Below are 22,887 nucleotides of genomic sequence, written 5' to 3'. Positions count from 1 at the left end.
CCCTCTTTTAAAACAATTATTAAGGTAGTACTCTACATCGCCTTAATGGCTGACTTCCTTTAAAAACATGGATGAAAAAATGGATATCAGCAATATTTGACTTTTCCTTTTCCATTTAAATACTTAGCCGAGTAGCTCAGTAGGTTAGAATACTGACTGCTGAACTGTAGGTCGCAGGTTCGAGTCCAGCAGGGGTTTTAAATTTTTTTCAGATTACCTTCTACTAAAACTGTATTTTTTGACAAAATAAAGTAAACTTTCAAATTTTCCAATTCAAAATATTTTTGTACAGATCCTACACTTTTCATCTACATCAAATTTCTCTGGTGTAGTATACATCCTTAATGGTAGATAAGGCGCTAGCATTCTATTAATCTTTTTTGTAAAGATAATTCTTTAAACCTTGTATCAACAATGTTGTCTGATTCGATACCGAAAAATTAATTAGATATTAGAACTGAAGTGACTGTTGAGTCCCTTAATTCGCGTTTGGTTACTGGTTAGGGCTGCAGTTAGTGTTACAGCTGGGATGGCACTTGGAGTTACAGTTAGGAAGACACTTGAGGATATTTGAGATTACATCTAGGGATTGGGGTTGGAGCCACGGTTAGGGATAGGGTTCCAGTTAGAGTTACTGGTTAGGGTTATAGCTAGAGTTACTGGTTAGGGTTACAGCTAGAGTTACTGGTTAGGGTTACAGCTAGAGTTACTGGTTAGGGTTACTGCTTAGAGTTACTGGTAAGCGATACAGCTAGGGTTACTTGTTCGGGTTACAGTTAGGGTTACTACTTAAGGTTACAGTTAGGGTTACAGCGAGGGTTATTTGCTAGAGTTGCAGTCAGGAATTTTAATGATTTTAGTATTTGGTATTTTAGTATTTGGTAGTGCTGCTTTAAATAGCAGGTAATCATAACTTTTTATATGTTAGGCGGATATTGTCCAATTCGACCCTTGACCTCTGCCCAGGTGACCTCAAATTCAATAGGGGTCATATACTCCTTCGGATGTACCAGTGTACCAAGTTTGATGTCTGTCAAGCAAAAGGTTCCTAAGATATTGAGCGGACTTTTGTTTTCCTTTGTACAGTTTGACCATTTGACATCAAAATCAATAGGGGTCATCTTCTCCTGAAAATGTACCGGTGTACCAAGTTTGATGTCTCTTAAGCAAAGGGGTTTCACGATATTGAGCGTACTTTGTCTTCCTATGTCCAGTTTGACAGTTGACCTTTGGCCATGCGACCTCAAAATCAAAAAAGGTCATCTTCTCCTTAAGATGAACCAGTGTACCAAGTTTGATGTCTCTCAAGCAAAGGGTTCTCTAGACATTGAGTTGTCAGTATATTCCTATATCCAGTTTAACCCTTGACCTTTGACCATGTGACCTCAAAATCAAAAGGGGCCATCTACTCTTTGGGATGTACCAGTGTACTAAGTTTGATGTCTGTCAATCAAAGGGTTCTCTAGACATTGAGTGGTCAGTATATTCCTAAGTCCAGTTTGACCCTTGACCTTTGACCATGCGACTTTAAAATTAGTAGGGGTCATCTTTTTTTGTACATGTACCAGAGTAACAAGTTTGATCTAACAACAATAATAATGATAGCCTTTATCTATCTAGGATAAGACAAATTAGCATATAGCTAGTTTCCATTGTGGTCCTGCATTAAAAGATATACACACAGATAAAATTAACATCTAAAATTAGTATTTAAATATGAATACGATATAAAAGGAAAGGAGGAAAACATAGCATAAGACACACCTAATTGGTAATAAAATTATCATTTAAAAATGAATACATGATATATACATGTAAATGGAAAGAAGAAAAAATAGCAAAAGATATACGCACACATATTGCGATATCACAACTACATTATTTGTCACACCTGAACATAAAGAGGAAAGCACGATGTTTAAGTGCTACTTCTATCAAAATATTCCATCAAGTACACAGCTTTAAAAATGCCAACCGAACCAGACTTTCGAACATTTTGAGAGTTTGTTCCAAAGGAATGCAGAAGAGAACTGTATAAACTTTTAAAATTTTCAGCTTTAGCTTTAAGACAACCTTTCTAAACATAAATAAACATAAAATAATCCTTACTTGGTATTCAGTTGAAACAAGAAAATAAAAAGCCAGTAGAGGTCCTGATATCTGGAATATTTAAAAGTATTCTTCCTGCCCTCTTTTGCAGATTGAAATTTTTTTTTCAAAAATAGTTGATTTTGTACTTTACACCAGACAATACAGCAGTAAAGTAAGTAAAATGCAGAAAAACAATATTATTTAAAACCTTGATAAGTGCATTTGGTGACATAGAATAACTTTCTCTCTCAAGCACAGCAAGTTTTCTTACAATTTTCTTTGAAATAAACTCCACGTGTGCAACCCATGATAAAGTATTATCTATATAAACACCCAATAGTTTAGCCTGCTTCACAAAGTCAATTTGTACACCATTAAAATCTATATTTAATGTTCGACTTTTCCGTAACCTGTGAGAATTGCCAATAAACATGCATTGTGATTACTGAGTTTATTTTTAAGCATCCATTCTGCACCCAACTTAAACTTGATGTCTGTCAAGCATTGGGTTCTTATGATATTGAGGGGATAGTGTCTTTCTATGTGTAGAGCAGATTGATCCTTCGCCTTTGATCTTTTGACCTGAAAAAATAGGGGTCTTCTTCTACTCATAACCAACCCACATATGAAATATCATTACAATCAAGTGAATGGTTCCAAAGATATTCAGCGGACAACATGTGGTCTACCGACCAACCGACCGACAGGTGCAAAACAATATGCCTCCCTTGTTTGAAGGGTGGTGCATAAAAATTTACAGACGGACAAAATGTGATGGTAATGCTCACTTAAACCTTTGGCTCAGGTGAGCTAGAAAGGAACATGGAACTCATATTCATGCACTGTTGTCCTTCTGAGCTTACAGGCATATTTCAGACTTTTAAAATGACTTTGTGAAACTGAGAATGTAGACAATGCTTTGTTAGATTCCCTTACCCTTCCATTTTCCTTTTTTGAAACATCTAAGGTATTTCATTCTACCATGTTGTGTCATTCAAATATATTTAGGTGAAACTTAGAAGAGACATTGATGATATTTTTCTTATTACAGGTCAAGATAATGAATATTAGTTTTTAAAATGTATTTCATGAACTGATTTCTTGATAAATAGGATTTCGTTCTATTGCGGTATATTGTATGTATAGAATGGACAAAAGAATATTACAGTTATGCTTTTTTCAATACATGTTTTAAATTAGTCATTCATCATGTGTTAAATATTTAAATATTTTGACAAAAGTATACTAGTACTATTTGTACAGTAAACGTCCACTTGGCTGTTTTTACAATTTCATGCCTCAACGAAAAAGGTGGAGATAACAAACAATATTTCATATGTAACAAATAAAGAGAAAAGGAAAGGTGAACATCTTTTAATCTGACTTTCAAATGATAGACAAGAGGAACACTTAACATGTGATTTTATAGCAATTAACAGAAGAGACGTACAGACATTTTTATATTAACTGAAAATAAAAACAAACAAAGATTGATAGTGGTTGGTCGTAAAACATATTTAGCTCAAGAGTGTCTCTTATTCCTGTAGAACAGAGCTTACTCCTGTTCACAATTTGAGAAGAAAGAGGAGACTGCGTGTGTTGCTGTCGCCACGGTAGCACCAACTCCAGCTTTCGTGGTGGCGGCGGCTCCTATTACGCCTGCGCTCTGTGAAGCGGCAAACCAACCACCAGCGGCAGTAAACGGGGCCTGTACAGGTAAAGAGAAAGTACACCAAATATTGACAGAAGACGAAGATATACACGTAATATATTTGATAGCATGATATTGAATATTGATGTCATTTTGTTCAAATTTGAAATCATATCTCGATGTCTATGAATTAAGGTTTTTCCACCATCATGTGACGTCATAGTGTTTGCAAAATCATTATTTAATCAAATTTTGTATACGATAGAAATATATCATTTGAAGGAATTTTGGAATCTGCCATACATGATGATGTCTTTATAATAATTTGACAAATTGTACCCTCGCTGTTCTTCAGAAGACTATTTATTCCATTTAAAACTCCTCACCAATGTTAGAACTTGTATGTTTTTCATATACATGTAACTAAATATAGCACAATTAGTTTGTAAATCGGTTCTCGTCAGTCAACATATACTTGTACGAAATTGTTAAATGTTTAGAAGTTTTCTCCTGTTCCTTGTGATTGTAGTACAATAGAATACGTAAATCAAACCAATGAAATGGATTTTCATAAACGTATCGAAGTAAGTGCTTGTACTTCTTATGTGTCATCGTAAAATTCGAAGATCTCCACTACGAAAATATTCCACCTTTACAGCAATAGTGAATACCATTCAACCCCCATCCATTTTTTTTATACTATCTAAAATTAATATTAGTACCTGAATCCACGCCGCTAGACTTCCGGCTGCCACCCCAGCGGCAGTAAACCCCGCCCCCGCTAAAACTGCGGGAAGGGCTACCACGGCAGCTGTTCCGGCCCCTACGGCCACGAGAGTTTTCCCCGACACCAAAGGCTCTAAAAATGAAAGCAATTTTTAATCCACTTGAATATTCATTATTGAAGCATTCGTATGGATTTTATTCATTACGCATGACAGAGTGACTTTCAGTATTTGCATTCCGTGTGAGTAATAACAATTGATATAAAAAAGTGACTACGATATTGGCGGCAGATCTCGTCTCCCTCCCCACATCTTATCAGACTGACATATGCACAGGAACTTTGACTGTACTACATATGTATCAACAAACACAGGTATTTGTACCCGTTCAATGAAATTAATTACATGTAATATCTAACTAGAATTTCCTTTCGGACATATACAGATTTTATGTTGGAACTACCATGTGATTATTTATATAATTAATGCATCCAGGATGTAAGCAAATACAAACAACACACATTTTTTTTTTTACGTTGCCGCGATTTTGACGTTTCAAGTTCAGGAACTCTGACGTCGTTTTCTGTGAATTGTGACGTCGAAAGATCAGGGACCTTTCCTCCAAACTTCCACCAGAGTTCGTTTGCTCACAAATTCGTAGGTGACGTAATGAGGCCTTGACGGGGAGTTTGACCTTTCCTCGTGATGCCAGTCATTTCAGTGATTTTTATATACAGTGTATCCTCATTTATATCTTAACAATTCTCTACGAAAATGAATTGATATACTCATTATGTATACCAGGCAAAGGATCGCTCGTAACTAATTTTATCAATTTACTGAACATCAATGATACTTTCCCGATCCCAATTCATTCTCCCTCCTTCCTCGTTACCTGTCTATATCCGCAAACATGTTTATACAAGTGTACCTGTTTGGCAGATAGGGATATTGTGGTTCCACTTCTCTCGATGAAACCGGATAACGTGACAGCTCGACGGTTCAAATCCACTATGACACCTCAGAATACAGCGCTCATTCCATTGGTCTTCATCCCAAAATCCATTTGGTGGATCCCCTGTGATTATAGAGTCTTACGTTTAATGTATTCATGCCTCTCTGAATGTACAGTCAAATACACTTATAACGAATAATTACGATTCCCATAACCGTGTTTTACTGTAGATTTGTTTTAAAACACAGTTTATTTAAACCTAGAAAATTAAGTTTCTGTTAGAAACAGAAATTTATGGTCCACAAATTGCAGTCCTTTTTAAAAGACAGCTAGGTGTCTATATCGTATTTCAGATTTAATTGCTGTTCTCTTTGCGTAGTTGGACATACACATAAAGGGTTCAAAATCGTAGATAGAAGGTATTGGAATTTTATACAATGTACTGATATAAAAACAAAAGAAACGCACGTTTGTTAGCAGTCGATGTTGTTGCAGAATAAAAGACCCAGACATGGATACTTAGAGAACTTAATTGAAATGTGATCAAGTAGCAGGGCTTTAATGTGAAATTCCACACAATAGATGCGAAATATATCCCACTTGTCTGAATTTTGCTGCTGTCATAGGGGAAAACCAATCGGGTGACCTGGGTCGGTAGATGTCCCAGTAAAAATAAACAGGTGAAATCGCGAACATTATGACTTATAATATACGGTTATACCTCTTTCTAAGACCCTGTGACTTGAAATTCGGCATTCATGAAATTATGACATTACTTAGCAACCACGTGATCAGTAAAAATCGTGTATTTTCACGTGAAATTATTTTTCGGAATTCCGTACATCGCCATAGAGTAGTTGAAAAACAAAAAGGGGTTCCGAAAGTACAAGTTGTTGCTGTGACTGAATTGATGATTGAGAGGGTCGTCTCGACGAAAGATATAGAAATTTGGCCATAGTTTAGATTAGGAATACGTCAATGTAATAATAGTGGACTAAATGTTTCGTGCAGAATGGCACTTTTTACCTCACGAAATTCACCACCATGCATAGCTGCGCTACGTAAACAAAGTTGTTGATGTAGCGTGATCGTGATGTCCGAGTGCTGCGAGTTTCAATACTGTTTATGTAGTCATTGAGAGTTTAAACAAAGTTTCTTCTGAGAAGAGGAATTCGATGGATGCATTCAACGTGGACAACGAAATCATAATTTCGTTTGGTAAGTGAAAACAATGGCAAATTGAATTTGTATTCAACCCACTTTTCCTCTGCTATTTCACAACGCGATTTTATAATAACATCTATAAATGCACAATTTGGAGCTGTTTCAATTTTTGTGCATTTATGTATTCCATATGTGCCCAAAATATAACTCTTACATGTGCATGTAATTGTAAATGGATGTCATGTATATGCCAGATTTGAAAAAAAATAGGGCTCTCACAAGTTTGAGGGGGTGGGGGGTGGGAGTGTTGCACTAAAATTCTATTTGGTATAAATGATAGTACTTATAGTATCTTGAAATTTCATTGACCTAAGACATATTTCAAATCTGGGGTTTCATGTTTCATGCAAGCATGTAGGTCTACAAAACTTTATTTAAAATATTTGTAAAATCACAAGCCCCCCTCATAGGCAAATAAATGTATTGTATGAAAATAAGATATGTATGTCCTTCTCTTGACCCACACTCCGTAAAGGAGACAGGTCTGATAAATCTAGAGTTGACTTGTTTTGATAATATTAGAATGAACTGGCAGTTTATGAAAACATATCTGTCGTCTCATATTGTAATATGATAATTATGATGTTTATTCACCTCATTAAGGACCCGGGGGTGGGAGGGTATGTACAGTTTAAATAGAAGGTAACTATAACAATATGAAATAAATAACAATCATGCAGATGTACTACTACTGCAAGAGTTCACATTGCTGCACTGCACACATTTAACATGCATGTAGTGTTACATATGTAATACTGATTTCAGACAAGATTTTAAAAATTAACATAATAAAATACATGTTATGTGTGTAATTTTCAATATATCAGCATTTTAAAGTTCACTAAACATGCATTGAGACACACAATTTTAAAATTGACATTGTCTGACACAGTATAATTAATGATTAATACTGACTGTGCAAATATTAATTATGATGATTTTTTTCTAAGCATCATCCTAAGGACCAGTGCAAGTTGAAATGGGCTTCCAGCCAACAACTTCAACAGCAATTTGCCATGAAAATCAGCAAGAAAGGTACAATATTTTCTATCTTAGTAAGATAGAATTTTTCATTTTAACACCAGACATTTATAAAGACAATTCTTAGTATATTAGATATTCATCTTTTTTTCAATATTTGAATATACAGAATATATTTTTTATAACAGGTACTTCATTTACATTGATGATGTCATATCCCCTGGACCCACAACTTTACAGGTTACAGAGAAAATTCAAGAACTTCTGCAAAATGTGGGACTTGGATAGAATCAATAATGTATTTGTGAGCCCAGAGCAATGGATATATTGTGCAACATACTAAAGTGTGAATTTAATGGAAAACAAGTACATGTACTCATGTATTACATGTCTTTTATAAAGACAATAATATTGTATAAATATAGAGGAAGTGTCATTGTTGATTATTCTAAGTTTTTGATATATCAAAATCAGTAAACATTTCTAAATGAAAATAAAATACCAATTTTATAACTTTAATCAATGTGTTTGAATTTCTCATTTTCTAACCCCCCACCCCCACCCCACCCCCGTTACACACACTCAGTGCATATATACTGTGAATGCAATATGCATGCATTCTAAGTTATCCAAGCGAGTTTTTGTTTCAGTGTGAGACTACAAGTAGGACTCATAAACTTATGAAGAGACATATATATTTGTGAGAGCAAGATAGCTGATATGAGCCTTGAGATCAATGGGTCGAGCCGCGGTGGTGGTCTAGAGGTTAGAGCGTTCGCCCCGCATGCGGAAGGCCAGGTTCGAATCCCGGCCGCGACAGACCCGAGTTGTTGAAACAGGTAGTGACAGTTCCATTGCCAAACGCTCAGCATCAGGTGTGAATGTCACTGGTCCTCGGAGATGACCTTCAAAACGGATGCCCAGTGTCACAGTAGATGTGGCACGCTAAAGAACCCTCACTGCTCAATGGCCGTAAGCGCCGAGCAAAGGCCTAAATTTAAAGCCGTTCACCGGTCTTGGTAACGTCTCCATATGAGGAAAAAATTCTCGAGAGAGACGTTAAACAAGATACAATCAATCAATCCATGGGTCGATTGGGTGGAAATCTTTCCATTGATATTAAATATAAAGTTGTTATTTAAACATATTTGGTGCACTATGCTGTATAATCATATCAATTTCTTATAATAGGTAATCGTGTCTGGTTATTATAAAAAAATGTATGAAAAATAACTAAATATTAATGCAATCATTGTGAGTGCAAAAAGGTCAATCCCAAGAGCACATACATAAATGCATTGGCGGATATAAGGGGTGGGGTGGAGGGGGGTGGGGGGGGGGGCAACCGGCGCGAGCCCCCCTAAAATTTTCAAGTTTAAAGTAAATCGTGGTCTCTTGTTTAGAGAAATATATACGATAAAAGAAACCATAATTTCCTCCACTCTCAGAGAAATAAATGTCTGACAAAATCTTTTGATTTATTGAATTACTTTTAGTGGGAGAACTGCTACTTTTTCCAAAAACCCTTAAAATTTGCGTTATTTTATTAATTTCACCTTATTAAAAATGACAGAAAATAATAAAAATGACTACATAGGAGACATATTTTAAGCCCTAAAAAATCTGTAAAATCCAGGAGTTTCTGGGGAATCGCCCCCCTCCCCCTTCAAGGCGGCCCCCAGACCCCTGCCTCATACAATTGCACCCCCCCCCCCTCCCAACTTCAATTCCTGATCCGCCCCTGAAATAGCTTATAGAAACCTTCTTATTGTCATGTTCAATTTTCAAAGAGGTAATTTGGGAATGCTTAAACATTCTAAGTTATTAAAAGGTCAGTAGTTTATCTCTGCTGGCTGAATCTTTCTTCTCAATGCACCGAGTGCAATTCATGACGTCTATGTTCCTGCTCATTCTTTCTCCTCCATACCATGCAGTATATTAAAGGGGTTGGGATGTAATGGAGACATTTGTCAATTATATATCAATATCAATATCAATACCTATATCAATTTTGGTGGTAATTTTTCTGCTTAAAATTTCCAATCAGTAAAAGTGTAAGAGGCCACCAGTCTGGCATAGTATTTCCCCACATCAAATGAGGATATGGTCTTTGCCAATAAAGGTTGGCGGGGATCCTGTATGTGCATTCTTACTTCGCTATACTATATACAATTTCAAGAGGAAAAAATATTATGTAAACTACATTACATTTATTTATATTTAATAATTCATGTATATAGATGCCCTTCATTGTATGTAAAAGTCATAAGCATGTATGTTGCAAATTGTTTATTTGATTTGAGAATCAAATGCATTTTATTTATTATATCCAGATTCCTTAAGTTTAACGTGATTTATTGATTAAATATGTTGTATTTCTATCATGTATTGCAATGTAACCAGCCCCAAACATAACTTGCAGACAATACGGGTCCTAAACATCTATAAATTCTAAATAATGTTAGATTGTAACTACATATGTACTATGGTAGAAATTTTAAGCATTTTTCATTACCTCAAATTACATAGTAAGAGACGTGACGCTGTAACTCTTATCTTCCTTTTTAAAAGATTTTAAAATATCAACAATGTTGTGTGATTCGAAACCGCAAAATGAATGGGAAACTGTACGATGTTGTCGAGTTCCTCAATCCGCGTGTTATTCTTAATAATTTCGGTAAGCTGGTAGTGCTGTTTTAGAAAGCCATGATAAAAATAAACAAGAACCAAAACAATAAATAAATAAAACAAAAACGACCTCTATCCCCCCCCCCCCCCCCCAAAAAAAAACCCTCCGTCGTTGTGCAACGTAAAGAAAACATTAAACTGATTCGATACCAGTACTATAGCGTGGCAGTGACCTATTTTTTCAGTTATCTCATACAAGAATCAGGATTGACTTATTTCACAAACCGCAAAAGACCAAAATGAAGTGATACGTGTATATTTTTCCATGAAATCCAAAGGAAATTGAAAGTAATTATATCAAATATTCATCAGTTGAGACACTTAATAAAATTGCTTATATTTGATATCATACACATGAAGTAAACAACGGACGTAAATTTACTTACCGGGACAAAAGGCATAACCCCCAGTGATTAGTACCAAACACAGAGACACCAACAGCATGCCAGTCGTTGACATTTTTTTCTCTTAAATTGCGAAATCAGCACATGTACGAGTTATCGTTCTTTGATCACAACTTGGCAAATATCACCGATATAGTGGTGGGAGGGGGTTCGGGGGTCGGAACACCCTCCCTTTCATCAGAAAATTTTGCTAAATATCAGGGTATAAATAGCGAAATTTGAGCCCTCCCCCTCTTTGAAAACAAATATTAATGGTATATAAGGCGCTAGCATTCTTTTAATCTTTTTTTTGTAAAGATAAGCTTGTATCAACAATGTTGTCCGATTCGATACTGAAAAATGAATTAGAAATTGGAAGAACTGAAGTGACTGTCGAGTCGCTTAATTCGCGTTTGGTTACTGGTTAGGGTTGCAGTTAGCGTTACAGCTAGGAAGACACTTGGGGTTATTTGAGGTTACAGCTAGGGACTGGGGTTGGAGTTACGGTTAGGGTTAGGGTTGCAGTTAAAGTTACTGCTTAGTGTTGCAGTTAGGTTTACAGCTAGGATTACTGGTTAGAGTTACAGAGAGGGTTACCCGTTAAAGTTAGAAAGGGTTATCCGTTAAAGTTACAGATAGGGTTACCCGTTAAAGTTAGAAAGGGTTATCCGTTAAAGTTACAGATAGGGTTATCCGTTATAAAGTTAGAGCTAGGATTACTGGTTAGGATTACAGCTGGACTTACTGGTTAGGATTACAGCTAGAGTTACTGGTTAGGATTACAGTTAGAGTTACTGGTTAGGATTACAGTTAGGGTTACTGGTTAGGGTTACAGCTGGAGTTACTGGTTAGGTTTACAGTTAGAGTTACTGGTTAGGATTACAGCTAAGGTTACTGGTTAGGATTACAGTTAGAGTTACTGGTTAGGATTACAGTTAGTGTTACTGGTTAGGATTACAGCTAGAGTTACTGGTTAGGATTACAGTTAGAGTTGCTGGTTAGGATTACAGTTAGAGTTACTGGTGAGGATTACAGCTAGGGTTACTGGTTAGGATTACAGATAGAGTTACTGGTTAGGATTACAGCTAGGGTTACTGGTGAGGATTACAGCTAGGGTTACTGGTTAGGATTACAGTTAGAGTTACTGGTTAGGATTACAGTTAGGATTACTGGTTAGGGTTACAGTTAGAGTTACTGGTTAGGGTTACAGCTGGAGTTACTGGTTAGGATTACAGCTAGGGTTACTGGTTAGGATTACAGTTAGAGTTACTGGTTAGGATTACAGTTGGAGTTACTGGTTAGGATTACAGTTAGAGTTACTGGTTAGGATTAAAGTTAGGGTTACTGGATAGGATTACAGCCAGGGTTACTGGTTAGGATTACAGTTAGAGTTACTGGTTAGGATTACAGCTGGAGTTACTGGTTAGGATTAAAGTTAGGGTTACTGGTTAGGATTACAGCTGGAGTTACTGGTTAGGGTTACAGTTAGGATTACTGGTTAGGGTTACAGTTAGAGTTAGTGGTTAGGATTACAGTTAGGGTTACTGGTTAGGATTACAGTTAAGGTTACTGGTTAGGATTACAGTTAGAGTTACTGGTTAGGATTACAGTTAGGGTTACTGGTTAGGATTACAGTTAAGGTTACTGGTTAGGATTACAGTTAAGGTTACTGGTTAGGGTTGCAGTTATGGTTATTAATGATTTTAGTATTTGGTAACACTGCTTTTAGAAAGCAGGTAACCAAAACTATTAAGGGGATATGATGCTGAGATGAAAGTAATTAGATTCTTCTGAAAATCATTTAAAGGAGGTATCTCCTGTTTGAAAAATGACAATTTTATACCCATATGCATGTATGTTAATGAGTTCGTTTCCATGGAAACAACCCCTAAACCTAACAATGTTGAAAAAACACAAAAGAGTAAAATTTACCAGATCCCCTACTTTATTATTTTGAATAATTTACACAAGAATTATAATCAAATGTTTGAGTTGGTTTTCTTTGTACGCAATCTGGGGATGGGGTGGGATCGGGTCTATTTGAATATTGAATATGGGTAACAAATATCCCTGTTTTAAAGTAGTAAAGAGGCAGTCTAGAACATGCTTACAAGTCAAGCTCCAAGCCCAGCCCCCCCCCCCCCCTCCCCCCTCACCCGGTAGATAGCCGTCTTACTACTTCATATGAAAGTAAATGTACATTTTAATACAAATCATATATTAATTAAGGTTTTAACTTCAATTTGATATAAAATATTTATCACCCTTTTTGTATCATTTTTAAACACCATCTGAAATTATACCTGTATCATTTATTACAGAAAGTCGACAAGAGGGGTTACTATGACAACCATAGCGTCATGATTTCCGTGAAAACCATATATGATACTTTTATAATGAATTACAGATACTGTCAACTACAAAATGTATAAAAACTATTAAAAAAAAATTTTAAAAACCAATAAACTCATTAATTTTCAATGACCCATGCAATCACTAACTTAAGAGAACAAAAATAAAAGATATGAATAAATATAAATGGGAAAAAAAACAAACAACGGAACCCCGTCGTTGTGCCACGTAAACAAAGCATAAACGGTATTATTATATACTTTCAATTTCATCTCTTCTTTTTTCTTTAAAAGTTTGCGGGCATATATCACACGATATATGCCCGGAAACATTCCGGCCCGCAAACATTACGTCACAATCAAATTTCTACGCCGTTAATTTTCAATCTTTTTGTGTTTTTCCATCTTTTACTCAGTTAAACCGATAAAGTTATTGTTAAAAATAAAATTATTGTTAGTTTCTAAATGAAATTGAAAGTATATAATAAAAAGGTTATAGACTTTGTATGGGAAATATGACGTTTTTTGTCGCGAACGGACCTCGCAAGCTCGGTCCGTCTACGAGGCAAAAAACTCGGTCGTCATATTTTCCCATACAAAGTCTATAACCTATAAATATAGCACGGTAAGTAAATGCCTATTATTTTATCCAGTTATTGAATTACCTGAGTTGGAAATAGAAATTCTATTAGAATTAGAAGTCCACAATAACGTTTCCAGACATGATCATTGATTTACATCTGAATAACTTCTTGACTTATTTTACAAAATAATAGTCCTATTGCACGCTCCGACGTCATGTCGTGTCAAAGGTCAATCGGGGATAGATTGAACATCCAGGCCCTCGCTCTGCAGTAAATATCGAGTCAAACGAAAAAAAAACTTGTCTATAAAAACACGTCAATTTTTAATCAACTTAGGTGCATACAAAGTTTAAACGATCAGTATTGGTAAGGTCAACGTATGCAGATAGCGATCGGAACAGAATTTGATTAAGTTACAGTCAATATTATTTTCATATCTTTCTTAATTTTGTGTCATCCACACCAGCATTGTCGTGATATCTCGTTGCTCATCACACCGATTTTCACCGTGAATTTATATATACATGTAGATCTATATATATCTTTTTTAATCCTGAGTAGGACACTGAGTATCTTTAATTAAATTAGTAACCGTATTTCAGAATTGTTGTTCTCTAGACTTGTCCTGTGGAGAATGGGGGGGTGGGGGGGGGGGTGGGGTTCAACCAACAAGGAGTCCAGTACGTTTTATATACTTTGGAGTGGTGACAAAAGACAAAAGTGAGTATTTGTTTTTATTTTTTCCATTATATATTTAATTGATATCCAACTTTTTTCCAAAATTTAATCTGGTTCAATTTTGAGGAAATTTACAAATGGATGCAGAATTTCTTACACTTAATTTTTCACCTACACCTTTCAGAAATGAGTTTATATTGATTTAGCATGAAACTGTTCGGCTCTCAGCTTACTAAGAATATATAGTACTATTAGTAGTGACGAGTTCTGATCAATGTCATTGATTTTTTTCCCCATGAAATCAAAATGAAATTGAAAGTAATTATTATCAAATATTCGTCATTTAAAACATTTAATAAAACTGCTTACATTTGATATCATACACATGAAGTAAACAACGAACGTACTTACTGGGACAAAAAGCGTAACTTCCAGTGATCAGTACCAAAAACAAAAACAAAGACAATACACCAGCCATCGACATTTTTTGTTGTTGTGACATCAGCACATGTACGAGTTATCGTTCTTTGATTGAGTAGCAATTTTCACCGATATATTAATATATACAGTGGCGGATACAGAAGTGCTCTGTATAACTTTTGTATTTGACTTTGTATCCACATTGTAGATTCGACAGTTGTAGGTATCGGATGTTGTTGGAACTTAGTATTTATATAAATCGTATGGTGCCAGCATATTAACGTCACGGTTGTGTTTTGTAGTGCCTTTTTAGTTAGGCATCGGCATAATTATCTACCATTGGCTTTACCGTATGTAGATTTGAATAATTCAAATCATACTTATGTGATCATCCTTATAACTGATAAAAGAACATGCATAACAAGGATCTTAATCATTCAGATAATCCAAATAAATCCTTTCCTGAGCGGATTAGAATAGATTCACATGATTTATAAATCTTGTTTGAAGTGCATGTGATACAATTCGAATTGGGATATTTCATTGTCAACTTTAAGATGTAAGTCATGACGAATCAGAGGTTGACTAGTGTGTTGATCAGAACACTTCCATTCTTACTGTTAATAAAACCAGTACACAGTCCGTCAATTTTGTCTGCATTCAAATGTTGCGTATTTATGGTTAAATCATTTAATTGACATGCATACACGAAGGCGAACTTTTGTAACTATCATTTGAGCCGTCACCATCGAGACTAGCGTCATTATTAATGTGGACAATCGATTGATTTTATATCGTTTTATGTCCCTCCCGAGGATCTTTCATTCATATGGAGACGCCACCACTCCCGTTGAAGGGCTGCAAAATTTAGGTCTATGCTCGACGCTTACAGCCTTTGAGCAGAAAGTGGTCTTTATCGTGCCACACCTGGTGTAGCACGAGACCTCGGTTTTTGCGGTCTCATCCGATGGACCGCCCTATTTAGTCATCTCTTACAACAAGCAAGGAATATTGAGGATCTATTCTAACCTGGACCCCACGGGACAATGTGGACGATATTTCATTCTAATTTCTTTTTCTTATATACCCCCCCCCCTTTCCATATATTCTCTGTTTCTATCATCAGACTTGTACTTTTATCGTAAAGATTTCAGTAGTGTTAAAGATCCGTGTCTCCGTGTCCTGAATTCTTCTTCAATATTTGTCCACTCTGTATTCGGGTTGTCAATCACTCTTGTAACATTTTGTATATTTCCAATTATGTCTTTTCTAACATGATTGAATGATGTATTTTTCCAGTTTCTTCGGGGCTGCACAAGAGCATACATGTACTAATAGGCCAACAGTTCTAATTTGCGATACGATTGATATGTTAATTGATGTGGAAAAAAAATAGCAACTGAGCGAATGCATATGTAGATTTGTGAAATTGAAACGTATACAAATAAAAAAAAATCATATTCAAACACGAAATGCATGTATATCCCATGGGCACCTGTTTCAGAATTGCTATCAATGGGTTTTCTTGATTTTCAATTTTCCTTATCTTAGACAGAAAAACTCACGCTAAACATCCATGTAACACTGATATCTCACGCCAAACATCCATGTAACGCTGACATCTCACGCCAAACATCCATGTAACGCTGACATCTCACGCCAAACATCCATGTAATCCTGACATCTCACGCCAAACATCCATGTAACGCTGACATCTCACGCCAAACATCCATGTAATCCTGACATCTCACGCCAAACATCCATGTAATCCTGACATCTCATGCCAAACATCCATGTAATGCTGACATCTCACGCCAAACATCCATGTAATGCTGATATCTCACGCCAAACATACATGTAACGCCGACATTCTATGCAAACCATAACGCCAATATTCCACGTCAAACATAACGCCAACATTTCACAACCTAAAGTCAACTTTTCACAGCATAACGCCGACATTTCACGCCAATCTTAACGCCGACGTTTCATGTCAAACATAACGCCGACCTTTTACGACATCACGCCCACCTTTCACGCCAAACATTACACCGATCCGACATTTCACGCCATAACGCCGACATTTCACGTCAAACATGACGTCGACATTTCACGCTAAACATAACGCCAATATTTAAGATTTATGATAAGAACCCGAAAGAAGTATTGATGAAATACACCACTACTATCAATAATATACTGACATATCGAGGTTACAACGTCTAATATTTTTCAATAGGTTATGTTCATAACGGTTGAAATTGCAAGTCATGTATGCTATCACTCGTATCAGTAAACGTTTGCAATTGCGACAGTTATATTTTGTCCTATTTCCACATTAATTATTGAACGAAAGGGACAACATTGGTGTTTTCATAAATTATCTGTAATGCATATGTTGTGTGGATTTTCTGTATACATTTCTGTATCAATTCTCTTTATGGATTTTCTGTATTAATTCTCTTTATGGATTTTCTGTATTAATTCTCTGTATGGATTATCTATAAAGATTTCTACATTAATTATCTGTATGGATTTCTGTATTAATTCACGGTATGAATTTTCTGTATGGGTTTCTGTAATAATTCTCTGTATCGACTTTTTTGTATGGATTTCTGTATTAATTCACGGTATGGATTTTTCTGTATGGATTTTCGTATTAAATCTCTGTATGGATTTTCTGTTTGTATTTTTATAAAGATTTCTGTATCAAATCTCTGTATGAATTTTTATGCATGGATTTCTGTATTAATTCTCTGTATGGATTTTTATATTAATTCTCTGTATGGATTTTTTTGTATGGATCTTTGTATATATTTTCTATATAGATTTCTGTATTAATTCTCTGTATCGATTTTTCATTCGATAGAGTTTGGCATGATGGTTTATGGAAGATCATGAGAGACTTTGGCATTGATGACCATCTGGTACAGGTGATCCAGGCCCTCCACATGAATTCGAACAGTGCAGTCCTCATGAACAGCCAGTCGGGAGAGTTCTTCGAGACGACAGTTGGTGTGAGGCAAGGGTGCTTACTCTCCCCCGTCTTATTCAACCTGTTCTTGGAGAGGATTATGCAGGAGACGCTCCAGGACCACCATACTTCGATCTCAATTGGTGGAAAACCTCTCTGCAACCTCCGATTCACTGACAATATTGACCTCATGGGTGGCAGCAACAGCGAACTACAGACCTCACCAACAGATTGGTGGACAGTGCAGGGACCTATGACATGGAGGTCAGCACAGAAAAGTTCAAAGTGATGGTCAACAGCACAAGCGACATCAATGTAAACATCACTATGAACGGAGAGACCTTAGAGGAAGTGACAAGCTTCAAATACCTGGGGGCAACGCTATACAAGGATGGCACCTGCATTGGAGAGATCCGAATCAGGATAGCCACAGTAACATCAGCGATGACGAGGCTCAATAGAATATGGAAGAGCAGCATCAGCTTCCACAAAAAGTACAGGCTACACATGTCTCTCGTAATCTCCATCCCCCTGCACGGATGTGAAATATGGACAATGCTGGCTGATACCGAAAGGAAAGTCCAGGCTTTTGAAAACAAATGCCTACGGAAACTGCTCGGCATCCAGTACTGGGAGCACAAAACGAATGAGTTCGTCAGAGACAAGGTCACCAGCCTGGTGGGCCCCCAAGAAACCCTCCTATAGATGGTCAAGAGACGCAAGATGGCCTGGTTTGGTCATGTCGTACGTCACGACAGCCTCGCAAAGACCATACTACAGGGTGTCGTAGAGGGTGGACGCTGCCGCCAAAGGAAAAGTTGGACAGATAATGTGAAGGAGTGGACCACACTATCCATGCCAGTACTCATCACAACGGCCCAAGACCGAACCGAGTGGAGAAGGGTCTCTGCTGCTTCATCCCTCTTGCCTCCCCAACGACGTCACCCGTCGCGGGATTGATGTTGGTGATGATGATCGATTTTTCTGTATGGATTTCTGTATTAATTCTGTATTAATTTTTTGTATGGATTTTTATGTGTGGATTCTGTATTAATTCTCTGTATGAATTTTTCTGTATGGATTTCTGTATTAATTTGCTGTATGGATTTTCTGACGTATAGATTTCTGTATGACTTTTCTGTATGGATTTTCGATATAGATTTCTGTATCAATTCTTTGTATGGATTTCTGTACTAATTCTCTGTATGGATTTTCGATATAGATTTCTGTATCAATTCTCTGTATGGATTCTTTATATGGATTTTCCTGTATGGATTGTCTGATGAATTCTCTATGGGTTTCTAACGTGGACTTAATCCTATACTGACTTACTGTTCGGAGTTTTTCTATGGTTTTCTGTATGGATTTCTAATATAGATGTTTTGCATGCCTTTCTCAATGAAAGAACAGTGATCGATCTCATAACTCCTATCAGGAATACAAAATAGATAGTTGAGCAAACACGGACCCCTGGTTATACCAGAGGTGGGATCAGGTGCCTAGAAGGAGTAAACAGCCCCTGTCGACCGGTCACACCCGCCATGAGCCTTATATCCTGATCAACGTATTTATCCGTATTCAAAATCAGTGAACCAGAACGCTCTAACAATCGGTATGAAACACGCCAGACAGCATTTGACCCAATGATAGGTTGTATTGGCAAACCAGATCGTTATAACGACCATAGAATTTGAGAAATGGTGACCTTATTCAAGAGTGTTGCACCCCTGTACCATCAAGTTAATTTTCTATATGGATTTCTAGTATAGATGTTTTGTGTGTCTTTTCCCTATGAATTATCTGTGTGGATTTCTATAGTAGATGTGTAACATGCCTTTTCCCAATGCATTTTCTGTATTGATTTCTAGTATAGATGTTTTGTATGCTATTTCCCTATGAATTCTCCATATGTATTTCTAGTATAGAATTTTTACACGTCTTTTCTTTATGAATTTTCTGTATAGATTTCCTGTGCGAGTGATTTGAATCTTGCATTGCTTTACAAACTGAACAACAAGGGTAACATTGCATAATCTCGACAGAAAGAACACATAATCCATATAAGAAGAGGTGAAGTTTTATTGAATCAAAAAGACTACAGTAAACTCTTTTGCAATGTATTTCCTAGTTGTCAACTATGCAATTCTACCCCTACCCCCTTCCAAAGAAATACGGAACCCTGGTGGTTGAATATCTATTTTATATACATATACAAAAAGTAGATGTAAATTTTAGGTGATATCATATCTGTGGATATCTATATATCTTATATTTATCTATAAATAAAATATGACTATAATCAAAATAACAGTAAAAATAATCCAGCCTTCTAAAATTCACTGGTCATATCACCGCTTTTTGATTTCTTGACTTCGTCGCCGAAATTGGCAAACCCACTATAATATTCACTATAATATTTTCGCCAAAGATACAAATTGTATGTTATGAATTATATTTGTAAATATAGTTTGTGGTGGACTTCCATGAGTTTGTGAAATGGGATAGAAACAATAACCCGTGATTTGAGACGATGGATGGACTTTGCTTCCATCATTTTTTAATGAAATGAAGTGTTTTATTAGAATCTAAGTTAGAGAAAATATAGAGCAAGTGTCCACTCATATGAGCTTCCTATGTTACCGTCCGCAGATATAGCCTGAATTAGCAAGCTTTGTATGTGGTTATACCACTTCAAAAAGTAAACATTTATTACATGTACTTTCAAGTTGTAGCTAGCTTTGTTTTTAAACTCATTTTATAATTTCTCGTCAATGATCCATATCTTATCAAAGCTTAATTTTCTACTCCAGTAGTGCACTTCCACGCCTCATAATATACTCAGCATACAGGCCATAATAGTGATTAGATAGAAAATCCAAGTAGAATGCAAATATATATAGACCATAGTAGTGATTACATAGAATAATCAAGCATAATACAAATATATACAGACCATGGTAGTGATTAAATAGCATAATCAAGTAGAATATACATATATGCAGATCATAATAGTGATTAGATAGAATAATCAAACATAATACAAATATATACATACTATAGTCGAGATTAGATAGCATAATCAAGTAAAATACAAATATATAATAATAGTGATTAGATAATAGAATAATCAAGTAAAATACAAATATATACATAACATTGTCGTGATTAGATAGAATATACAAGTAAAATACAAATATATACATAACATAGTCGTGATTAGATAGAATATACAAGTAAAATACAAATATATACATAACATAGTCATGATTAGATAGCATAATCAAGTAAAATACAAATATATAATAATAGTGATTAGATAATAGAATAATCAAGTAAAATACAAATATATACATAACATTGTCGTGATTAGATAGAGTATACAAGTAAAATACAAATATATACATAACATAGTCATGATTAGATAGAATAATCAAGTAAAATACAAATATATACATAACATAGTCATGATTAGATAGAATAATCAAGTAAAATACAAATATATACATAACATTGTCGTGATTAAATAGAATATACAAGTACAATACAAATATATACATAACATATTCATGATTAGATAGAATATACAAATAAAATACAAATATATAACCATCAATATAGGATACGGCAATATGTTTCTATCTCTTCAAATATGCAATAAATGAAATTTTATGATTTCCATAAGGCATTCAAGAAAATAAATGATATTGAAAAAAAATACATTAACGTCCCATTTAAAAAGTTTAGCTTACTGCGATACGGGACCTCGCCGCTTGTCGAAGGGATGTGCAAGAGGTACTCTGAGTTGTCATTTAATTCACGATATACCCTTTCGATCTATAAATGCCTACTATAGATTTAAGTTTATTCAGTTAACATTTGACAATTTCTAACAAAAAGAATTAACCGGTGTAAATAAAGCCACGTACATGTACTAATTTCGTCGTCTGCATAATAAGGACACCCTTTTATTCTTCAATCAATCCATGCTCTCTTCAACGGCAATATGAACAGAACCTTTTCTTAAATCTGTTTCTAAATTCAGTATCAAAAAACCCATAAATGAATGGATTGGCTACATTGTTAAATAGGTAAAAATTGTCCAAAAACATGAGCATCACACACATATTCTTTTCTTTCCTAAAAAAGAAATAACGGTCTTGATTGTATGAGATATCTAAAACTAACTTTGGTATGTAGGAAACAACATTGAGCACAGTCATCAAAATAAACATCCACGTGAGTCGGTTGTTGGTAATGAAGGTCGTGATAGATCCCGCCGTCATCTGCTTTATAAGTTTTGGTTTCTGTTTCGGTTCATGATTTCGGTCTAAGCGTGAAGAATCCGTACTCAGTGAACAGCTAACTTCCTCTGCTGAATAAGATTTGGAAATTGCCTCTTTGTTTCGCTGTCGTATTCGGTTGCCCACAAATGTATACAACACAGCTAATGCTGACGACCAGATGAACGAATTGATGGTTAACATGTAGAAATATATATTCGAGCTTAATTTATTTTCGAACTCTTCCTCGGTACCGCAAACATAGGCCATGACTGTTTGATTTGGTATTTTTTCGGATTCCATCGTAACGACTGTTGATCCATAGAAGATGTATTTTGGAACAGAACTTCCGAAAATGAAAATGCTTGTACTAATTACGATAATAAATTTCCACTTTCGTGTTATTGCTTTACTGTGCGGTCTGCAAATCAAAACGTACCGGTGAACAGCGATAGCAAAGTAAACACAGCCGGAAGTAACTACCAAAACGAGGCCAAAGAATCGTGTCATTTTGCATTCAATGGCATTGTCTGCAGATTCCTGAAACGGCTGAATCTCCGTGTTAAATTCAACCCCTCCATTAAAAATAAGAGTGACGAGATCAGCAAAAGCCATGAAAGGGATGAAAAGTCGACCAGAACCGAACACATTTTTCATGTCTCTCACGTACACTATCAACACAGATATATTCCCTAGGGTTCCGACGACAATGTACAGGGCAAGAACGACGGCATTCGGAATGTTACGGTTTACATATTCTTCGTTTAACAAATTCACAGAAAAATTCAACATTTTTTTCACTTTCAAGTTATCAGTGTCCCACAATCACGGACGTTTTTTCCGATGAACAACCTAGATGCATCAAGCGGAAGTGAAAGGAAATTCAGTGGCGGAAGTATCTG

The 22,887-nt window shown here is 35.7% G+C and overlaps 2 protein-coding genes across 4 annotated transcripts in view; one reads left to right on the top strand and one right to left on the bottom strand.

The window, feature by feature from the left end:
• The window catches only part of LOC125665806 (uncharacterized), a 247,148-nt gene extending 239,002 nt beyond the window's left edge, over window positions 1-8,146 (top strand). Inside the window, exons 1-3 of one of the 2 annotated variants that reach the window (XR_007366366.2) lie at window positions 5,696-6,640; window positions 7,597-7,681; window positions 7,816-8,146. Coding sequence is in view for 1 of the 2 variants with exons in the window: in XM_056150993.1 (XP_056006968.1) it covers window positions 7,597-7,681; window positions 7,816-7,970 (240 nt within the window). In the remaining variant the exon portion in view is untranslated. Of the gene's footprint in view, window positions 1-5,695; window positions 6,641-7,596; window positions 7,682-7,815 lie in introns of those variants that run through there. The other variant, XM_056150993.1, reaches the window with a different exon arrangement.
• On the bottom strand, window positions 3,451-14,827 carry LOC125665804 (interferon alpha-inducible protein 27-like protein 2B). Of its 2 annotated transcripts, none has more exons than XM_056150991.1 (4): window positions 14,723-14,827; window positions 5,399-5,545; window positions 4,465-4,601; window positions 3,451-3,799 (listed from the first exon to the last, which is right to left on the bottom strand). In XM_056150991.1, the coding sequence occupies exons 1-4, from the start codon at window positions 14,811-14,813 to the stop codon at window positions 3,647-3,649; spliced, it is 528 nt and encodes a 175-aa protein (XP_056006966.1). In that variant the 5' UTR covers window positions 14,814-14,827; the 3' UTR covers window positions 3,451-3,646. The 2 variants fall into 2 exon arrangements, with proteins under 2 accessions (XP_056006966.1, XP_048754641.1); XM_048898684.2 differs by lacking the exon at window positions 14,723-14,827 and adding an exon at window positions 10,702-10,974.
• Between the last annotated feature and the right edge of the window lie 8,060 nt (window positions 14,828-22,887).

Source organism: Ostrea edulis, chromosome 10, assembly GCF_947568905.1.
Source record: "Ostrea edulis chromosome 10, xbOstEdul1.1, whole genome shotgun sequence".
In the NCBI taxonomy this organism is placed as follows: Eukaryota; Metazoa; Mollusca; class Bivalvia; order Ostreida; family Ostreidae; genus Ostrea; species Ostrea edulis.
Note: the sequence above shows the minus strand (reverse complement) of the source record. Positions and strands in the feature narration are given on the sequence as shown.

Coding starts and splice junctions, on each gene's coding strand:
- LOC125665804 (XM_056150991.1), bottom strand. CDS start 14,813: ATGTCACAACAACAAAAAATGTCGATGGCTGGTGTATTGTCTTTGTTT. Junction 5,546..14,722: donor AAGTTACGCTTTTTGTCCCA/GTAAGTACGTTC, acceptor CTATAATCACAG/GGGATCCACCAAATGGATTT. Junction 4,602..5,398: donor TATCCCTATCTGCCAAACAG/GTACACTTGTAT, acceptor TTTCATTTTTAG/AGCCTTTGGTGTCGGGGAAA.